The 23787-nt window shown below is 55.2% G+C and overlaps 1 protein-coding gene across 1 annotated transcript in view; it reads left to right on the forward strand.

Annotated features, from left to right (window-relative positions):
* Window positions 1–14566: 14566 nt before the first annotated feature.
* Window positions 14567–23787, forward strand: part of LOC144732369 (sal-like protein 3) — an 80443-nt gene continuing 71222 nt past the window's right edge. The window contains exon 1 of the mRNA XM_078613857.1: window positions 14567–14682. Coding sequence (XP_078469983.1) covers window positions 14604–14682 — 79 coding nt within the window. The 5' untranslated portion in view covers window positions 14567–14603. The remainder of the gene's footprint in view (window positions 14683–23787) is intronic.

Below are 23787 nucleotides of genomic sequence, written 5' to 3' on the forward strand. Positions count from 1 at the left end.
ACTATTTTACTCACTCTCATCCATTCACTCTTTAACCCTCTCTCATTCACCCTCTCATTAATGAGGTATCCACTTGATTTGAAGCTTTCGTGACTGCAGGAATCCATACTCTGTCTTTGTTTCGGTAAAGTCACGTGGGTAGAAAAAATAACAGCTCACTATTATTACATTTATTTATTCTACCTACGTTACTTTACCGAAAGAACAAAAGAATATGAGTAAGTATTCACTCACTCATTCACTCACCCACCACCCACTGAGGCTCACACTTGCCCAGTGATGTCTGCGTCTCTGCTGCTGTCAACCCATCACCGTGACGCGACACCACTCTGCCCCGTGATTCTACTTCGCTGTTTTAACTCCACGGTAATCGCTCGCTCATTGTCCCCCCCCCCCGCACCGATTTCCCAGGCGAGTGAGGCCCTCATCGCGTCACGGACGTGCGGTCCAGGTGATCACGTGATAAGTAGCGCATGTATACTTTATCATCACAAACGCAGCTTCTTTATCATTATAAAATAATAAATATAAACCTTACACGTGCCGCACAATCCCCGTCTCTCGCGCGCGAACGCGACACCGCGGCCAAAGACGCAGCCGCCACGGGGCCCGAATCCCGTGGCCCCACGTGGGCCGCGTGTCTCGGGCAGCGGAGGCAGGCGACGGGGGGGGGGTGGGGGGGAGAGAAGCCGGCGGCGTCTCTCGGCGATGAACCGCGCGGAGCTCGAGTCGAGGGGGCCCCTGTTGGCGAACGCATCTGGCCGGGAAGACTCCGGAGAAGGTGCGAGGGGGGACAGCCGATTTCGCGCCACCTGAAGACAGTGGCTTGTGTTGCCTCCGAAACGTCGTGATTTTTATTTTATTTTTTATTTTACTTTTATTAATTTAAATTTTTTACCTACGTGACTTTACCTAAAAAACCCAAGAATATGTCCACTCGTGTGGGCGCGAGATCCACTCGTGTGGGCGCGATCGTTCATGGCCAGGACTTGCCAGGTGTTGTAGGCCAGCGGCTGCGAGGTGCGGCCAGGAGATGGCAGCTGCTGCTGCTGGACGCGCCACCGCCTCCTCTCCAGCGTCCTCCGCTCTGCTCCCCCCAACACGAACGTCGCTCGGCTCATGGGACTTGTGAGACGTCCCCAACGTGGCCAAGACGCTCCTGACACGAGACGCGCAGCTCGAGTGAGGGTCTCGCGTTTTCCACTCGAAATGCGGGACAGGCTTCTTGAGACGCGGCACCGTACGGGCTCCATGGCTGGCGGGGGGGGGGCCGTGACGTTCCCGTGACCTCCCGGGGGGTCACGAGATCCTCAACTCGCTGCCAGCCGCGTGCACCGCAGCCTCGTCACAGTCGACTCTTCTCTTTGGTGCGACGGGAGAGCCCCCTGGGCCATTGTGAGGGTCTAGGGGCGGGGGGGATAAAACAACGTTTCGGTCAACTGCCCTTTCACCACCCGCGATTGATTGACATGGCGTGGCTTCATGCGCCGTCACTCGCTTCGTCTCAGCGATACTCACAAACACGCGTGGGCCACGTACCTGGCCGTCGGATGTGCCCGCGTGTGTGACGAGGTGTGTGTGTGTGTGTGTGACGAGGTGAGTGTGTGTGTGTGACGAGGTGAGTGTGTGTGTGTGATGAGGTGTGTGTGTGTGACGAGGTGTGTGTGTGTGTGTGACGAGGTGAGTGTGTGTGTGTGACGAGGTGAGTGTGTGTGTGTGATGAGGTGTGTGTGTGTGTGTGTGTGACGAGGTGTGTGTGTGTGACGAGGTGTGTGTGTGTGTGTGTGTGACGAGGTGAGTGTGTGTGTGTGACGAGGTGTGTGTGTGTGTGTGACGAGGTGTGTGTGTGTGACGAGGTGAGTGTGTGTGTGTGACGAGGTGTGTGTGTGTGATGAGGTGAGTGTGTGTGTGTGACGAGGTGAGTGTGTGTGTGTGATGAGGTGTGTGTGTGTGTGTGACGAGGTGAGTGTGTGTGTGTGATGAGGTGTGTGTGTGTGTGTGTGTGACGAGGTGAGTGTGTGTGTGTGATGAGGTGAGTGTGTGTGTGTGACGAGGTGTGTGTGTGTGACGAGGTGAGTGTGTGTGTGTGATGAGGTGTGTGTGTGACGAGGTGAGTGTGTGTGTGTGACGAGGTGAGTGTGTGTGTGTGACGAGGTGAGTGTGTGTGTGACGAGGTGAGTGTGTGTGTGTGACGAGGTGAGTGTGTGTGTGTGCAACGCTACAAACCCGGCGTTCCAAGTTCGATTCGCGCTCACGAGGGATCTGTGTGTTCGCCCGCGTGACATTTTGCCCAGCGCATAACACACAGCGCATCACACCCAGCGCATCACCCAGCGCATCACACAGCGCATCACACCCAGCGCATCACACACAGCGCATCACACACAGCGCATTACACACAGCGCATCACACACAGCGCATCACACCCAGCGCATTACACACAGCGCATCACACACAGCGCATCACACACAGCGCATCACACACAGCGCATCACACACAGCGCATCACACCCAGCGCATCACACACAGCGCATCACCCAGCGCATCACACACAGCGCATCACACACAGCGCATTACACACAGCGCATCACACACAGCGCATCACACAGCGCATCACACACAGCGCATCACACACAGCGCATCACACCCAGCGCATCACACAGCGCATCACACAGCGCATTACACCCAGCGCATCACACCCAGCGCATCACACCCAGCGCATCACACAGCGCATCACACACAACGCGTTACACACAGTGCATCACACCCAGCGCATCACACACAGCGCATCACACACAGCGCATCACACACAGCGCATCACACCCAGCGCATCACACCCAGCGCATCACACACAACGCGTTACACACAGTGCATCACACCCAGCGCATCACACCCAGCGCATTACACACAGTGCATCACACACAGCGCTCCACACACAGCGCATTACACACAGTGCATCACACACAGCGCATCACACACAGCACATCACACACAGCGCATCACACACAGCGCATCACACACAGCGCATTACACACAGCGCATCACACACAGCGCATCACACACAGCGCATCACACACAGCGCATCACACACAGCACATCACACACAGCGCATCACACACAGCGCATCACACCCAGCGCATTACACCCAGCGCATTACACCCAGCGCATCACACACAGCGCATCACACAGCGCATCACACAGCGCATTACACCCAGCGCATCACACCCAGCGCATCACACCCAGCGCATCACACAGCGCATCACACACAGCGCATTACACCCAGCGCATCACACCCAGCGCATCACACACAACGCGTTACACACAGTGCATCACACCCAGCGCATCACACACAGCGCATCACACACAGCGCATCACACACAGCGCATCACACCCAGCGCATCACACACAGCGCATTACACACAGTGCATCACACCCAGCGCATCACACACAGCGCATCACACACAGCGCATCACACACAGCGCATCACACCCAGCGCATCACACACAACGCGTTACACACAGTGCATCACACCCAGCGCATCACACACAGCGCATCACACCCAGCGCATTACACCCAGCGCATCACACCCAGCGCATCACACACAGCGCATCACACCCAGCGCATTACACCCAGCGCATCACACCCAGCGCATCACACACAACGCGTTACACACAGTGCATCACACCCAGCGCATCACACACAGCGCATCACACACAGCGCATCACACACAGCGCATCACACCCAGCGCATCACACACAACGCGTTACACACAGTGCATCACACCCAGCGCATCACACACAGCGCATCACACACAGCGCATCACACACAGCGCATCACACCCAGCGCATCACACACAACGCGTTACACACAGTGCATCACACCCAGCGCATCACACCCAGCGCATTACACACAGTGCATCACACACAGCGCTCCACACACAGCGCATTACACACAGTGCATCACACACAGCGCATCACACACAGCACATCACACACAGCGCATCACACACAGCGCATCACACACAGCGCATTACACACAGCGCATCACACACAGCGCATCACACACAGCGCATCACACACAGCGCATCACACACAGCACATCACACACAGCGCATCACACACAGCGCATCACACCCAGCGCATTACACACAGCGCATCACACCCAGCGCATCACACCCAGCACATCACACACAGCGCATCACACCCAGCGCATCACACAGCGCGTTACACACAGCGCATCACACCCAGCGCATCACACCCAGCGCATCACACCCAGCGCATTACACACAGCGCATCACACCCAGTGCATCACACACAGTGCATCACACACAGCGCATCACACACAGCGCATCACACACAGCGCATTACACACAGCGCATCACACACAGCGCATCACACACAGCGCATTACACACAGCGCATTACACACAACGCATTACACACAGCGCATCACACACAGTGCATCACACACAGTGCATCACACACAGCGCATCACACACAGCGCATCACACACAGCGCATTACACACAGTGCATCACACCCAGCGCATCACACACAGCGCATTACACACAGCGCATCACACACAGCGCATCACACACAGTGCATCACACACAGCGCATCACACCCAGCGCATCACACCCAGCGCATCACACACAGCGCATTACACACAACGCGTTACACACAGTGCATCACACCCAGCGCATCACACACAGCGCATTACACACAGCGCATCACACCCAGCGCATCACACCCAGCGCATCACACCCAGCGCATCACACCCAGCGCATCACACCCAGCGCATCACACACAGTGCATCACACACAGCGCATCACACACAGCGCATCACACACAGCGCATCACACACAGCGCATCACACACAGTGCATCACACACAGCGCATCACACACAGCGCATCACACACAGCGCATCACACACAGCGCATCACACACAGTGCATCACACACAGCGCATCACACACAGCGCATCACACACAGCGCATCACACACAGCGCATCACACACAGTGCATCACACACAGCGCATCACACACAGCGCATTACACACAGCGCATCACACACAGCGCATCACACACAGTGCATCACACACAGCGCATCACACCCAGCGCATCACACCCAGCGCATCACACACAGCGCATTACACACAACGCGTTACACACAGTGCATCACACCCAGCGCATCACACACAGCGCATCACACACAGCGCATCACACCCAGCGCATCACACCCAGCGCATCACACCCAGCGCATCACACCCAGCGCATCACACCCAGCGCATCACACACAGTGCATCACACACAGCGCATCACACACAGCGCATCACACACAGCGCATCACACACAGCGCATCACACACAGTGCATCACACACAGCGCATCACACACAGCGCATCACACACAGCGCATCACACACAGCGTGTCACACACAGTGCATCACACACAGCGCATCACACACAGCGCATTACACACAGCGCATCACACACAACGCGTTACACACAGTGCATCACACCCAGCGCATCACACACAGCGCATTACACACAGTGCATCACACCCAGCGCATCACACACAGCGCATTACACACAGCGCATTACACACAGCGCATCACACACAGCGCATCACACACAGCGCATCACACACAGCGCATTACACACAGCGCATCACACACAGTGCATCACACCCAGCGCATCACACACAGCGCATTACACACAGCGCATCACACACAGCGCATCACACACAGCGCATCACACACAGCGCATCACACCCAGCGCATCACACACAGCGCATCACACACAGCGCATCACACACAGCGCATCACACCCAGCGCATCACACACAGTGCATCACACCCAGCGCATCACACACAGCGCATTACACACAGCGCATCACACACAGCGCATCACACACAGCGCATCACACACAGCGCATTACACACAGCGCATTACACACAGCGCATCACACACAGCGCATCACACACAGCGCATTACACACAGCGCATCACACACAGCGCATCACACACAGCGCATCACACACAGCGCATCACACACAGCGCATTACACACAGCGCATCACACACAGTGCATCACACACAGCGCATCACACACAGCGCATTACACACAGCGCATCACACACAGTGCATCACACACAGCGCATCACACACAGCGCATCACACACAGCGCATCACACACAGCGCATTACACACAGCGCATCACACACAGTGCATCACACCCAGCGCATCACACACAGCGCATCACACACAGCGCATCACACACAGCGCATCACACACAGCGCATCACACACAGCGCATCACACACAGCGCATCACACACAGCGCATCACACACAGCGCATCACACACAGCGCATCACACACAGCGCATCACACACAGCGCATCACACACAACGCATCACACACAGCGCATCACACACAGCGCATCACACACAGCGCATCACACACAGCGCATTACACACAGCGCATTACACACAGCGCATCACACACAGCGCATCACACACAGTGCATCACACACAGCGCATCACACACAGCGCATTACACACAGCGCATCACACACAGTGCATCACACACAGCGCATCACACACAGCGCATCACACACAGCGCATTACACACAGCGCATCACACACAGCGCATTACACACAGCGCATCACACACAGCGCATCACACACAGCGCATCACACACAGCGCATTACACACAGCGCATCACACACAGCGCATCACACACAGCGCATCACACACAGCGCATTACACACAGCGCATCACACACAGCGCATCACACACAGCGCATCACACACAGCGCATCACACACAGCGCATCACACACAGCGCATTACACACAGCGCATCACACACAGCGCATCACACACAGCGCATCACACCCAGCGCATTACACACAGCGCATCACACACAGCGCATCACACACAGCGCATTACACACAGCGCATCACACACAGCGCATCACACACAGCGCATCACACACAGCGCATTACACACAGCGCATCACACACAGCGCATCACACACAGCGCATCACACCCAGCGCATTACACACAGCGCATTACACACAGCGCATTACACACAGCGCATCACACACAGCGCATCACACCCAGCGCATTACACACAGCGCATCACACACAGCGCATTACACACAGCGCATCACACACAGCGCATCACACACAGCGCATCACACCCAGCGCATCACACACAGCGCATTACACACAGCGCATCACACACAGCGCATCACACACAGCGCATCACACACAGCGCATCACACACAGCGCATCACACACAGCGCATCACACACAGCGCATCACACACAGCGCATCACACACAGCGCACCACACACAGAGCGTTACACACAGCGCATCACACACAGCGCATCACACACAGCGCATCACACCCAGTGCATCACACACAGCGCATTACACACAGCGCATCACACCCAGTGCATCACACACAGCGCATTACACACAGCGCATCACACACAGAGCGTTACACACAGCGCATTACACACAGCGCATCACACACAGCGCATCACACACAGCGCATCACACACAGCGCATCACACACAGCGCATCACACACAGAGCGTTACACACAGCGCATCACACACAGCGCATCACACACAGCGCATTACACACAGCGCATCACACACAGCGCATCACACACAGAGCGTTACACACAGCGCATCACACACAGCGCATCACACACAGCGCATCACACACAGCGCATCACACCCAGCGCATCACACACAGCGCATTACACACAGAGCGTTACACACAGCGCATCACACACAGCGCATCACACACAGCGCATCACACACAGCGCATCACACACAGCGCATCACACACAGCGCATCACACACAGCGCATTACACACAGAGCGTTACACACAGCGCATTACACACAGTGCATCACACACAGCGCATTACACACAGCGCATCACACACAGCGCATCACACACAGCGCATCACACACAGCGCATCACACACAGCGCATTACACACAGAGCGTTACACACAGCGCATCACACACAGCGCATCACACCCAGCGCATCACACACAGCGCATCACACCCAGCGCATCACACACAGCGCATCACACCCAGCGCATCACACAGCGCATCACACCCAGCGCATCACACACAGAGCGTTACACACAGCGCATTACACACAGCGCATCACACCCAGCGCATTACACACAGCGCATTACACACAGAGCGTTACACACAGCGCATCACACCCAGCGCATCACACACAGAGCGTTACACACAGCGCATCACACACAGCGCATCACACCCAGCGCATCACACACAGAGCATTACACCCAGCGCATCACACACAGCGCATCACACCCAGCGCATCACACAGCGCATCACACCCAGCGCATCACACACAGAGCGTTACACACAGCGCATCACACACAGCGCATCACACACAGCGCATCACACACAGCGCATTACACACAGAGCGTTACACACAGCGCATCACACACAGCGCATCACAGACAGCGCATCACACACAGCGCATCACACCCAGCGCATCACACCCAGCGCATCACACACAGTGCATCACACACAGCGCATCACACACAGCGCATTACACACAGCGCATCACACCCAGCGCATCACACACAGCGCATCACACACAGCGCATCACACACAGTGCATCACACACAGCGCATCACACACAGCGCATTACACACAGCGCATCACACCCAGCGCATCACACACAGCGCATCACACACAGCGCATCACACCCAGCGCATCACACACAGCGCATCACACACAGCGCATCACACCCAGCGCATCACACACAGCGCATCACACACAGCGCATCACACACAGCGCATTACACACAGCGCATCACACCCAGCGCATCACACCCAGCGCATCACACACTGCGCATCACACACAGCGCATCACACACAGCGCATCACACCCAGCGCATCACACCCAGCGCATCACACACAGCGCATCACACACAGCGCATCACACACAGCGCATCACACCCAGCGCATCACACACAGCGCATCACACCCAGCGCATCACACACAGCGCATCACACACAGCGCATCACACACAGCGCATCACACCCAGCGCATCACACCCAGCGCATCACACACAGCGCATCACACACAGCGCATCACACACAGCGCATCACACCCAGCGCATTACACACAGCGCATCACACACAGCGCATTACACACAGCGCATCACACACAGCGCATCACACACAGCGCATCACACACAGCGCATCACACACAGCGCATCACACACAGCGCATCACACACAGCGCATCACACACAGTGCATTACACACAGCGCATCACACACAGCGCATGCGATCCACAGCGATACACGCGGAATGTCCACGCGCTCTTCTCTCAATCCCATTGACACTACCCATTAAGGAAGCTCCCATCACATGCATCGAAACGTCGGACATCATGCTGAGCAACACGCGGTACAACCATACAACGCAGCATGAAAGCTCCGCACAGCAGCAGCAGCCCCGCCGTGAACCCCCACGCAGAGGAATGTGTCGGTAAACTTGGGTGTGACTGCAAGACATTTTACTCTCGTTCGCTGTGGAACAGAACAGCTGATTCTACCCCCCCCCCCCCTGCTGCTGCTGTCACCATCCTAGAGTCTCACCACCCAGATCGAGAAGAACGCTGCTGCTGTCACCATCCTAGAATCTCATCACTCAGATCGAGAAGGACGCTGCTGCTGTTGCTGCTGCTGTGCCAACAAAGTGGAACAACACGGACGTTCAGAATCGACGCCTCTCATTCGAGACCCAAACACCATCACGGCACACATGGCAAACACCACCACGTCACACCGCCTCCTGCCTTTGACATTCCACCTCCTCGTAGACGCAGCTGGGGGAGCCACCAACAGCATCAACATGTCATCACCAGGCCGATGTGCGCACATCCCCTTCATGAATGTGAATTTAAGACACAAGCCACCGTAGGGCAATTGCGGTCAAGCAACCAAAAACCATGGCGACACATGGAGAGACAGAGAGGTAAATGGAGACACATCGAGACACACAGACGAAGTACGCAGAAATACGCACACGGGACGTAGAGACCCACGGGGATACGTAGAGACTCATCGACATGCCAGAAGTAGCGGTATTTCTCTCCTCTCTCTCTCGCACGACGCCTGTGGACCGCGCGGAACCGCGGCACGGGAGACGCGAGTCGTACCGCGTCGCGACATCAATGGACAAACACATCAATCGCAGAATCGCCAAACTGCGACCGTGGTGAAAGCCCGAAATCACCAAACTCATCACCGACTCGTGCCGCCATCCACGGCACACACCCTGGCGGCATCGCCGCGGTCCCTACGGCGTCTACCGCCGCCTCGGTTGGAGGACCTTGACATTCAACGATGACATCTACACAATGCGTTGCTGCGACCCCCCACCCCTCCATGCCATACGGTAGAAGAATAGAAATGCAGAGAGACCAACAGAGAGACCCATGACATTAAAGACACGCGCACAAGTAGTGCGCCTGTGGCCATGCCACCCACACTATGGACCACACAGTAAACTAATAGATACTCATAGAGACCCATAGAGACCCATAGAGATGCATTAAAGACACGCGCACAAACAGTGCGTCTGTGGCCATGCCACCCACTGTGGGCCACGCGGTAAATAAACGACTTTAGTCTCCGCTGCTTCATCGGAGGAAGAAGAGCAAAAGGACACGGACTCTCTCTCTCTCTGCAAGCCCTCGCGTCGTGACCAGCAGATTTAAAAATGATCACTAATAAAGCCCGACGCGTTGAACAGATCTCGACATTATCCATAATAAAGCCCAACGTGTTCGACCGATCTCACACATTGACATATCGATCTCATGGCCAACTGTCGGGCGGCGTGGCCAGCGGGTGGGGAACTCTTTAACGTTCCTCTTGCAGCAGGAGGCGCGCTTCGGTAGTGACGGCGGGGTTCGTGGTGGCGGGTTCGTGGTGGCGGGGTTCGTGGTGGGGGGTTCGTGGTGGCGGGGTTCGTGGTGGCGGCGAGCGCGGCGCGTGGACAGTGAACGTCGCGCCGGGCGCGGAGCGAGAGTCGCCCACGAGAGAGAGAGGGGCCAGGCGCTCAGCTCTCTCTCGCTCGCGCGCTCTCTTAATTAAAAATGTGAAATTACAACACGCGGAGCCCACTCCCATTACTACAACAACAACAGCGACAGTGGCAGCGGCGGCAGCCCCACGCGACACGCGGAGGCGCCTTGTTGACTTTACCTGGGGGCACCGAGAAGTCGCGAGAGCCGGAGCTGCTGCTGCTGCTACTACTTCTGCTGCTCCTGCTGCTGCTGCTCCTGCTGCTCCTGCTGCTACTGCTGCTGCTGCTACTTCTGCTGCTGTTGCTGCTGCTCCTGCTGCTGCTACTTCTGCTGCGGCTCAGCCAGGGGAAGCGCGGGATGGCCACATCACGTAGCGTGTGTGATGGGAGTGTGTGTGCGTGTGTGTGTGTGATGGGAGTGTGTGTGCGTGCATGTGTGTGATGGGAGGGTGTGTGTGATGGGAGTGTGTGTGCGTGTGTGTGTGTGATTGGAGACAAAGGCGGTCGGGCGTGGTGCTGGCCACCCACCCCCTCGTGTACCGTTCCGGCCTTCATAGGTGCTCGCTAACAGCACTTGCTCCTACAGTCTGTTAAGGCTATACGGGGGATCTTTGTCTTTGTGATGGGAGTGTGTGTGTGATGGGAGTGTGTGTGCGTGTGTGTGTGTGATGGGAGGGTGTGTGCGTGTGTGTGTGTGTGATGGGAGTGTGCGTGTATGTGTGTGATGGGAGTGTGTGTGATAGGAAAGTGTATATAATGATGGGAGTGTGTTGGTGTGTGATGGGTGTGAGTCTGTGCGTTGTGATAGTGGGACCATGGCCCAGTGGTTAACACACCGCGCTACGAACTCGGCGACCCGAGTTCGATTCCCGCTCACGACAGACATTCGTGAGCGAGCGATATCTGAACCGGTCCTGAGCCTCCTTTAGGTCGACTGAGCCTTAAACGATGTAAACACCGGCACTGAGACCAGGGCGGCCACGTGGTTCGCCTCGACAGCTCGGAGGAAACCGACGATGAGCTACGAATCTCGTGTTTCCACAGCAGGCGTCCAGTGTGGACGGGTGAGCGAGTTACAACAACGGGCGATGCAAAAAGGCGACAGAGCAACGGGCAGCAGCTCTGCCTTTGTGCGCGATGGGAGTGTCTGCGTGATGGGAATTCCTGGAAAGATCTGGACAGTCCCATCGGTGAGCTCCTGCGGTAGACTGCGCTGGCTGGGTCATGTAGCCCGCATGACAGGCGGGCTGGGGTGGTACAGAAGGATGTGGAGCTGAGTGAGCGGTTCCAGCGGTGTCAAGATCGGCCTCTGTGGGAGCAAAGCTTGTCGAAGACGCTACTGGGCAGCTGATTGCATCCGCCCTTCCAGCAACATCGGAGGGCGGCCGAGTGACGCTCACAACAACGAGCGCTCAGAGCGCCGGGCAGATAAAACGCAGAATGTTGTTGGCACAGTCAGTCAGTCAGTCAGCCCATGGCACCAGCAGGGTCTGACCTCCTACGAACAAGCATTCGATGTGATATCAAAGTGCACCTAGCTTGGCACTACTAAGCGCTGTGGTGATGTCACCGCCACTTAGTGACGAATGGCGGATGTCATTGTTGAATGGCGGATGTTTTACAGGAGGGGGTGGGGAGCGGCAGTGTAGTGGTTAGCGTTGCGCTGCGCTACGATCCCGAGTTCGATTCCTGGGGGGCTATGGCCAACACCGGTGACGATTATCTGAAACGATCTTGGGCCTCCGCTAGGTCGACTCAGCCTCAAACGAGTACCTGGTGCGGTGTGTAAACATCGCCACTGGGGAGACAAAGGCGGCCGGGCGTGGTGCTGGCCACCCACCCCCTCGTGTGCCACAGTGCCGGTAGCCTTCACAGGTGCTGCGACTCGCTACTAACAGCACTTGCCCCACAGCCTGTTCGAGGCGGCGAGGGACGATGCTGAGTTGGTGGTGGGTGGTGGGTCTAGGCTTGTTTGCCCCACGACTCGCTGACGGGGTGAGGCAGCGGGAGAGAGGGGGGGGGCAGAGGGGGGGGGGGCAGGGGGGGGGGCTGCGTCTCTGAGAAGTGTGTGATGTGTGATGTATGATAGGTGATGGGATTGTGTGATGGGAGTTTGTGATGGGAGTGTGTGATGGGTGATGTATGATAGGTGGTGGGTGATGGGAGTTTGTGATGGGTGATGGGAGTTTGTGATGTGTGATGGGAGTTTGTGATGGGTGATGGGAGTTTGTGATGTGTGATGGGAGTTTGAGATGCGTGTGTGTGTTTTGGGGGTGGGGTGTTGATGGAGGTGGGGGTTGGTGCCACGGGATGGACATCAACGGAGTCGCGTGGGGGAGGGGGGAGGGAGGGAGGGGAGGAGGGGGGGAGGAGGGAGGGGTGGGGGTCAACTCCCCGCCCGCACCCCCATCCCGCTCACCTCCCTGCCCCCGCCCTGTGCTCACCCATTGGTCAGCTCATTTGCATAATCTACCCCCCCCCCTCACCCCTGTGTCGCTCTCTGGCCACTGGCCAATCACGCAGCATGTGCTGGGGGGGGTGAGGGGTGGGGGGTGGGGGGGGAGTTACGGAGCATTTGGGGTGGGGGAGGGGGCCTTTGGCCATATCACTGAGACCCCCCCCCCACCACCACCACCGAGTTCACCCGCTCGCTAGTCACCCGGCAGCAGCAGCGTCACAAGGCAACTCCACACCCGCCTTTGTCTTCTCCCCTTCCCCCCCTCCCCTCCTCCTCCTCTCCCGCCCTCACCGCCCGCACCCACCCACCGCCCGGGCCCCGCCCTGCTGCGCGGCCCGCTATGATTAATCACCGAGCGCGTTATTGATCTTCATAATCAGCCTGACATGCAAGCGGCGGCGGCGGTGGTGGTGGAGGTGGTGGCAGCAGCGGCAGCGGCCGCGCCGCGCGTCTCGACGTGACATTGTTTTCATTTTGGGCGAAAGTCGGAGACGGAGCGGCGCTCTTCCTCATGCTCGCCGACGCACGGCGCCCAACAGCAGCTACAGCTACAGCAGCAACTACAGCTACAGCAGCAACTGCAGCAGTTACAGCAGATACAGCAGCAGCTACAGCAGCAACTACAGCAGCAACTACAGCAGAAGCTACAGCTACAGCAGCAACTGCAGCAGCTACAGCAGATACAGCAGCAGCTACAGCAGCAACTACAGCAGCAGCTACAGCAGCAACTGCAGCAGCTACAGCAGCAGAAGCTACAGCAGAAGCTACAACAGCAGAAGCTGCAGCAGCTACAGCAGCTACAGCTACATCAACTACAGAAGCAGCTACATCAGCTACAGCAACTACAGCAGCTACAGCAGCTAATACAGCTGCAGCTACAGCTACATCAACTACAGAAGCAGCTACAGCTAAAACAGCAGCAGCTACAGCAGCTACAGCTAGAACAGCAGCAGCTACAACAGCAGCTACAACAGCAGCTACAGCAGAAGCTACAGCTAATACAGCAGCTACAGCTACAGCAGCAGCTAGAACAGCAGCAGCTCCAGCAGCAGCATGTCCCGGCGCAAGCAGCACAAGCCGCTGCAGCTGGTGCCGCACGTGGCGAGGCAGCGGGGCGGACGCGCCGCGCGTGGTAGGGCAACACCAGCAGCACCCACCACTCACTCACCACTCACTCACTCACCACTCACTCACCACTCTACACTCACCACTCACCCACCACTCACTCACCACTCACTCACTCACTCACCACTCACTCACCACTCTACACTCACCACTCACTCACCACTCACCCACCACTCACTCACTCACTCAACACTCACTCACCACTCACCCACCACTCACTCACTCACCACTCACTCACCACTCACTCACCACTCACTCACCACTCTACACTCACCACTCACTCACCACTCACCCACCACTCACCCACCACTCACTCACTCACCACTCACTCACCACTCTACACTCACCACTCACCCACCACTCACTCACCACTCACTCACCACTCACTCACTCACCACTCACTCACCACTCACCCACCACTCACTCACTCACTCACCACTCACTCACCACTCACTCACTCACCCACCACTCACTCACCACTCACCCACCACTCACTCACTCACCCACCACTCACTCACCACTCACTCACCACTCACTCACCACTCACCCACCACTCACTCACCACTCACCCACCACTCACTCACCACTCACTCACCACTCACTCACTCACCACTCACTCACCACTCACCCACCACTCACTCACTCACTCACCACTCACTCACCACTCACTCACTCACCCACCACTCACTCACCACTCACCCACCACTCACTCACTCACCCACCACTCACTCACCACTCACTCACCACTCACCCACCACTCACTCACCACTCACCCACCACTCACTCACCACTCACTCACCACTCACTCACTCACCACTCACTCACCACTCACCCACCACTCACTCACCACTCACCCACCACTCACTCACTCACCCACCACTCACTCACTCACCACTCACTCACCACTCACTCACCACTCACCCACCACTCACCCACCACTCACTCACCACTCACCCACCACTCACTCACCACTCACTCACCACTCACTCACTCACCACTCACTCACCACTCACTCACCACTCACCCACCACTCACTCACTCACCCACCACTCACTCACTCACTCACCACTCACTCACCACTCACCCACCACTCACCCACCACTCACTCACCACTCACCCACCACTCACTCACCACTCACTCACTCACCACTCACTCACCACTCACTCACCACTCTACACTCACCACTCACTCACCACTCACTCACCACTCACTCACCACTCTACACTCACCACTCTACACTCACCACTCTACACTCACCACTCACTCACCACTCACTCACCACTCTACACTCACCACTCACTCACCAACTCACCACTCACTCACCACTCACTCACCACTCACCACTCACTCACCACTCACCAACTCACCACTCACCAACTCACTCACCACTCACTCACTCACTCACCACTCACCAACTCACCAACTCACTCACCACTCACCAACTCACCACTCACCAACTCACCAACTCACTCACCACTCACCAACTCACCACTCACTCACCAACTCACCACTCACTCACCACTCACTCACCACTCACCAACTCACCACTCACTCACCAATCACTCACTCACCACTCACTCACCACTCACTACTCACCCACTCACTCACCACTCACCACTCACTCACCACTCACTCACCACTCACCAACTCACCACTCACTCACCACTCACTCACCAATCACTCACTCACCACTCAATCACCACTCACTCACCACTCACTACTCACTCACCACTCACTCACCACTCACCAACTCACCACTCACTCACCACTCACTCACCAATCACTCACTCACCACTCACTCACCACTCACCACTCTACACTCACCACTCACTCACTCACCAACTCACTCACCACTCACTCACCAACTCACTCACCACTCACCACTCTACATTCACCACTCACTCACTCACCACTCTACACTCACCACTCACCAACTCTACACTCACCACTCTACACTCACCAACTCTACACTCACCACTCTACACTCACCACTCTACACTCACCACTCTACACTCACCACTCACCGCTCTACACCCACCGCTCTACACTCACCACTCTACACTCACCACTCTACACTCACCGCTCTACACCCACCGATCTACACTCACCACTCACCACTCTACACTCACCACTCTACACTCACCAACTCTACACTCACCACTCTACACTCACCACCTCTACACTCACCAATTCTACACTCACCACTCTACACTCACCACTCTACACTCACCACTCTACACTCACCAACTCTACACTCACCACTCACTCACCACTCTACACTCACCACTCTAAACTCGCCAACTCTACACTCACCATTCTACACTCACCACTCTATACACACCACTCTACACTCACCACTCTACACTCACCACTCTACACTCACCACTCACCACTCTACACTCACCACTCTACACTCACCACTCTACACTCACCACTCTACACTCACCAACTCTACACTCACCAACTCTACACTCACCACTCTACACTCACCACTCTACACTCACCACTCTACACTCGCCAACTCTACACTCGCCAACTTTACACTCACCACTCTACACTCACCAACTCTACACTCACCAACTCTACACTCACCACTCTACACTCACCACTCTACACTCACCACTCTACACTCGCCAACTCTACACTCGCCAACTTTACACTCACCACTCTACACTCGCCAACTCTACACTCACCACTCTACACTCACCAACTCTACACTCACCACTCTACACTCACCACTCTACACTCACCACTCTACACTCACCACTCTACACTCACCACTCTACACTCACCACTCTACACTCACCACTCTACACTCGCCAACTCTACACTCACCAACTCTACACTCACCAACTCTACACTCACCACTCTACACTCACCACTCTACACTCACCAACTCTACACTCACCACTCTACACTCACCACTCTACACTCTACACTCACCACTCTACACTCACCACTCTACACTCACCACTCTACACTCACCACTCTACACTCACCACTCTACACTCCACACTCACCACTCTACACTCACCACTCTACACTCACCACTCTACACTCACCACTCACCATTCTACACTCACCACTCTATACACACCACTCTACACTCACCACTCTACACTCACCACTCACCACTCTACACTCACCACTCTACACTCACCACTCTACACTCACCACTCTACACTCACCAACTCTACACTCACCAACTCTACACTCACCACTCTACACTCACCACTCTACACTCACCACTCTACACTCACCACTCTACACTCGCCAACTCTACACTCGCCAACTTTACACTCACCACTCTACACTCACCAACTCTACACTCACCAACTCTACACTCACCACTCTACACTCACCACTCTACACTCACCACTCTACACTCGCCAACTCTACACTCGCCAACTTTACACTCACCACTCTACACTCGCCAACTCTACACTCACCACTCTACACTCACCAACTCTACACTCACCACTCTACACTCACCACTCTACACTCACCACTCTACACTCGCCAACTCTACACTCACCACTCTACACTCACCACTCTACACTCACCACTCTACACTCGCCAACTCTACACTCACCAACTCTACACTCACCAACTCTACACTCACCACTCTACACTCACCACTCTACACTCACCACTCTACACTCACCAACTCTACACTCACCACTCTACACTCACCACTCTACACTCACCACTCTACACTCTACACTCACCACTCTACACTCACCACTCTACACTCACCACTCTACACTCACCACTCTACACTCACCACTCTACACTCCACACTCACCACTCTACACTCACCACTCTACACTCACCACTCACCACTCTACACTCACCACTCTACACTCACCACTCACCACTCTACACTCACCACTCTACACTCACCACTCTACACTCACCAACTCTACACTCACCACTCTACACTCACCACTCACCACTCACCACTCTACACTCACCACTCTACACTCACCACTCTACACTCACCACTCACCACTCTACACTCACCACTCTACACTCACCACTCTACACTCACCAACTCTACACTCACCAACTCTACACTCACCACTCACCACTCACCACTCTACACTCACCACTCTACACTCACCACTCTACACTCTACACTCACCACTCTACACTCACCACTCACCACTCACCACTCTACACTCACCACTCTACACTCACCACTCTACACTCACCACTCACCACTCTACACTCACCACTCTACACTCACCACTCTACACTCACCACTCTACACTCTACACTCACCACTCTACACTCACCACTCTACACTCACCACTCAACACTCACCACTCTACACTCACCACTCACCACTCTACACTCACCAACTCTACACTCACCAACTCAACACTCACCACTCTACACTCACCACTCTACACTCACCACTCACCATTCTACACTCGCCAACTCTACACTCACCACTCACCACTCTACACTCGCCAACTCTACACTCACCACTCACCACTCTACACTCACCAACTCTACAATCACCAACTCAACACTCACCACTCTACACTCACCACTCTACACTCACCACTCACCACTCAACACTCACCACTCTACACTCACCACTCACCATTCTACACTCGCCAACTCAACACTCACCACTCAACACTCACCACTCTACACTCACCACTCACCATTCTACACTCGCCAACTCTACACTCACCAACTCAACACTCACCACTCTACACTCACCACTCACCACTCAACACTCACCACTCTACACTCACCACTCACCATTCTACACTCGCCAACTCAACACTCACCACTCAACACTCACCACTCTACACTCACCACTCACCATTCTACACTCGCCAACTCTACACTCACCACTCAACACTCACCACTCTACACTCACCACTCACCATTCTACACTCGCCAACTCTACACTCGCCAACTCTACACTCACCACTCTACACTCACCACTCTACACTCACCACTCACCATTCTACACTCGCCAACTCTACACTCACCACTCTACACTCACCACTCACCACTCAACACTCACCATTCTACACTCGCCAACTCTACACTCACCACTCACCACTCTACACTCACCACTCTACACTCGCCAACTCTACACTCGCCAACTTTACACTCACCACTCACCACTCTACACTCACCACTCTACACTCACCACTCTACACTCACCACTCTACACTCACCAACTCTACACTCACCAACTCTACACTCACCACTCTACACTCACCACTCTACACTCACCACTCTACACTCACCAGTCGCCACTCTACACTCACCACTCACCACTCTACACTCACCACTCTACACTCACCACTCACCACTCTACACTCACCACTCACCACTCTACACTCACCACTCTACACTCACCACTCTACACTCACCAGTCGCCACTCTACACTCACCACTCACCACTCTACACTCACCACTCTACACTCACCACTCTACACTCACCACTCACCACTCTACACTCACCACTCTACACTCACCACTCTACACTCACCACTCTACACTCACCACTCACCACTCTACACTCACCACTCTACACTCACCACTCTACACTCACCACTCTACACTCACCACTCACCACTCTACACTCACCACTCTACACTCACCACTCTACACTCACCACTCTACACTAACCAACTCTACACTCACCACTCACTCACCACTCTACACTCACCACTCTACACTTACCACTCACCACTCTACACTCACCACTCACTCACCACTCTACACTCACCACTCTACACTCACCACTCACCACTCTACACTCACCACTCAACACTCACCACTCTACACTCACCAACTCTACACTCACCACTCACTCACCACTCTACACTCACCACTCTACACTCACCACTCAACACTCACCACTCTACACTCACCAACTCTACACTCACCACTCACTCACCACTCTACACTCACCACTCTACACTCACCAACTCTACACTCACCACTCTACACTCGCCACTCTACACTCACCACTCACCACTCTACACTCACCACTCTACACTCACCACTCTACACTCACCACTCTACACTCACCACTCAACACTCACCACTCTACACTCACCAACTCTACACTCACCACTCTACACTCACCACTCTACACTCACCACTCAACACTCACCACTCTACACTCACCAACTCTACACTCATCACTCAACACTCACCACTCTACACTCACCAACTCTACACTCACCACTCTACACTCACCACTCTACACTCACTACTCTACACTCACCAACTCTACACTCACCACTCTACACTCACCACTCTACACTCACCACTCAACACTCACCACTCTACACTCACCACTCTACACTCACCAACTCTACACTCACCACTCTACACTCACCACTCTACACTCACCACTCACCACTCTACACTCGCCAACTCTACACTCGCCACTCTACACTCACCACTCACCACTCTACACTCACCACTCTACACTCACCACTCTACACTCTACACTCACCAACTCTACACTCACCAACTCTACACTCACCACTCTACACTCTACACTCACCAACTCTACACTCACCAACTCTACACTCACCAGTCGCCACTCTACACTCACCACTCACCACTCTACACTCACCACTCTACACTCACCACTCTACACTCACCACTCTACACTCACCACTCACCAACTCTACACTCGCCACTCTACACTTACCATACCACAAACTCACCTGCAGACTCACACCCTACTACAAACACACCACAAACTCAGCTTTACGAACTCACAAGCAACAGATATGCTCACTTTACAGACGCGCAAATGATACTGTCGTGAAAACACACGCACAGACGTGTTAGGCACCACGCTCACCTACCAACTCACCTCAGTACACCACCAACTATACTCCCCGACAGACACGTACCCCACGCTCACGTACACTCACACCACGCTCACCAACTGGGTACGACACCTATACTCACCTACAAACTCTAACTACTCACCACCGACGTATGCAACACTCGCGAAGCTCACCTCCAGACTCGCAGCACACTCGTACACACGCACAACTCACCCACAGACTCACACACTCACACACTCACCAAGAGACTCACACACTCACCAAGAGACTCACACACTCACCCACAGACTCACACACTCACCCACAGACTCACACACTCACCCACAGACTCACACACTCACCCAGAGACTCACACACTCACCCACAGACTCACACACTCACCCAGAGACTCGCACACTCACCCAGAGACTCACACACTCACCCAGAGACTCACACACTCACCCACAGACTCACACACTCACCCACAGACTCACACACTCACCCACAGACTCACACACTCACCCAGAGACTCACACACTCATCCACAGACTCACACACTCACCCACAGACTCACACACTCACCCACAGACTCACACACTCACCCACAGACTCACACACTCACCTAGAGACTCACACACTCACCCACAGACTCACACACTCACCCAGAGACTCGCACACTCACCTAGAGTCTCACACACTCACCCACAGACTGACACACTCACCCAGAGACTCACACACTCACCAAGAGACTCACACACTCACCCACAGACTGACACACTCACCCAGAGACTCACACACTCACCCACAGACTCACACACTCACCCAGAGACTCACACACTCACCCACAGACTCACACACTCACCCACAGACTCACACACTCACCCAGAGACTCACACACTCACCCACAGACTCACACACTCACCCAGAGACTCACACACTCACCCAGAGACTCACACACTCACCCACAGACTCACACACTCACCCACAGACTCACACACTCACCCAGAGACGCACACACTCACCCAGAGACTCACACACTCACCCACAGACTCACACACTCACCCACAGACTCACACACTCACCCAGAGACTCGCACACTCACCCAGAGACTCACACACTCACCCAGAGACTCACACACTCACCCACAGACTCACACACTCACCCACAGACTCACACACTCACCCACAGACTCACACACTCACCCAGAGACTCACACACTCACCCACAGACTCACACACTCACCCACAGACTCACACACTCACCCACAGACTCACACACTCACCCACAGACTCACACACTCACCCACAGACTCACACACTCACCCACAGACTCACACACTCACCTAGAGTCTCACACACTCACCCACAGACTCACACACTCACCCAGAGACTCGCACACTCACCCACAGACTCACACACTCACCCACAGACTCACACACTCACCCAGAGACGCACACACTCACCCAGAGACTCACACACTCACCCACAGACTGACACACTCACCCACAGACTCACACACTCACCCAGAGACTCGCACACTCACCCAGAGACTCACACACTCACCCAGAGACTCACACACTCACCCACAGACTCACACACTCACCCACAGACTCACACACTCACCCACAGACTCACACACTCACCCAGAGACTCACACACTCACCCACAGACTCACACACTCACCCACAGACTCACACACTCACCCACAGACTCACACACTCACCCACAGACTCACACACTCACCCACAGACTCACACACTCACCCACAGACTCACACACTCACCTAGAGACTCACACACTCACCCACAGACTCACACACTCACCCAGAGACTCGCACACTCACCTAGAGTCTCACACACTCACCCACAGACTGACACACTCACCCAGAGACTCACACACTCACCAAGAGACTCACACACTCACCCACAGACTGACACACTCACCCAGAGACTCACACACTCACCCACAGACTCACACACTCACCCAGAGACTCACACACTCACCCACAGACTCACACACTCACCCACAGACTCGCACACTCACCCAGAGACTCACACACTCACCCACAGACTCACACACTCACCCACAGACTCACACACTCACCCACAGACTCACACACTCACCCACAGACTCACACACTCACCCACAGACTCACACACTCACCCACAGACTCACACACTCACCCACAGACTCACACACTCACCCAGAGACTCACACACTCACCCAGAGACTCACACACTCACCCACAGACTCACACACTCACCCACAGACTCACACACTCACCCACA

Source organism: Lampetra planeri, chromosome 42 (assembly GCF_965212315.1).
Source record: "Lampetra planeri chromosome 42, kcLamPlan1.2.h2, whole genome shotgun sequence".
NCBI classification, from domain to species: domain Eukaryota; kingdom Metazoa; phylum Chordata; class Hyperoartia; order Petromyzontiformes; family Petromyzontidae; genus Lampetra; species Lampetra planeri.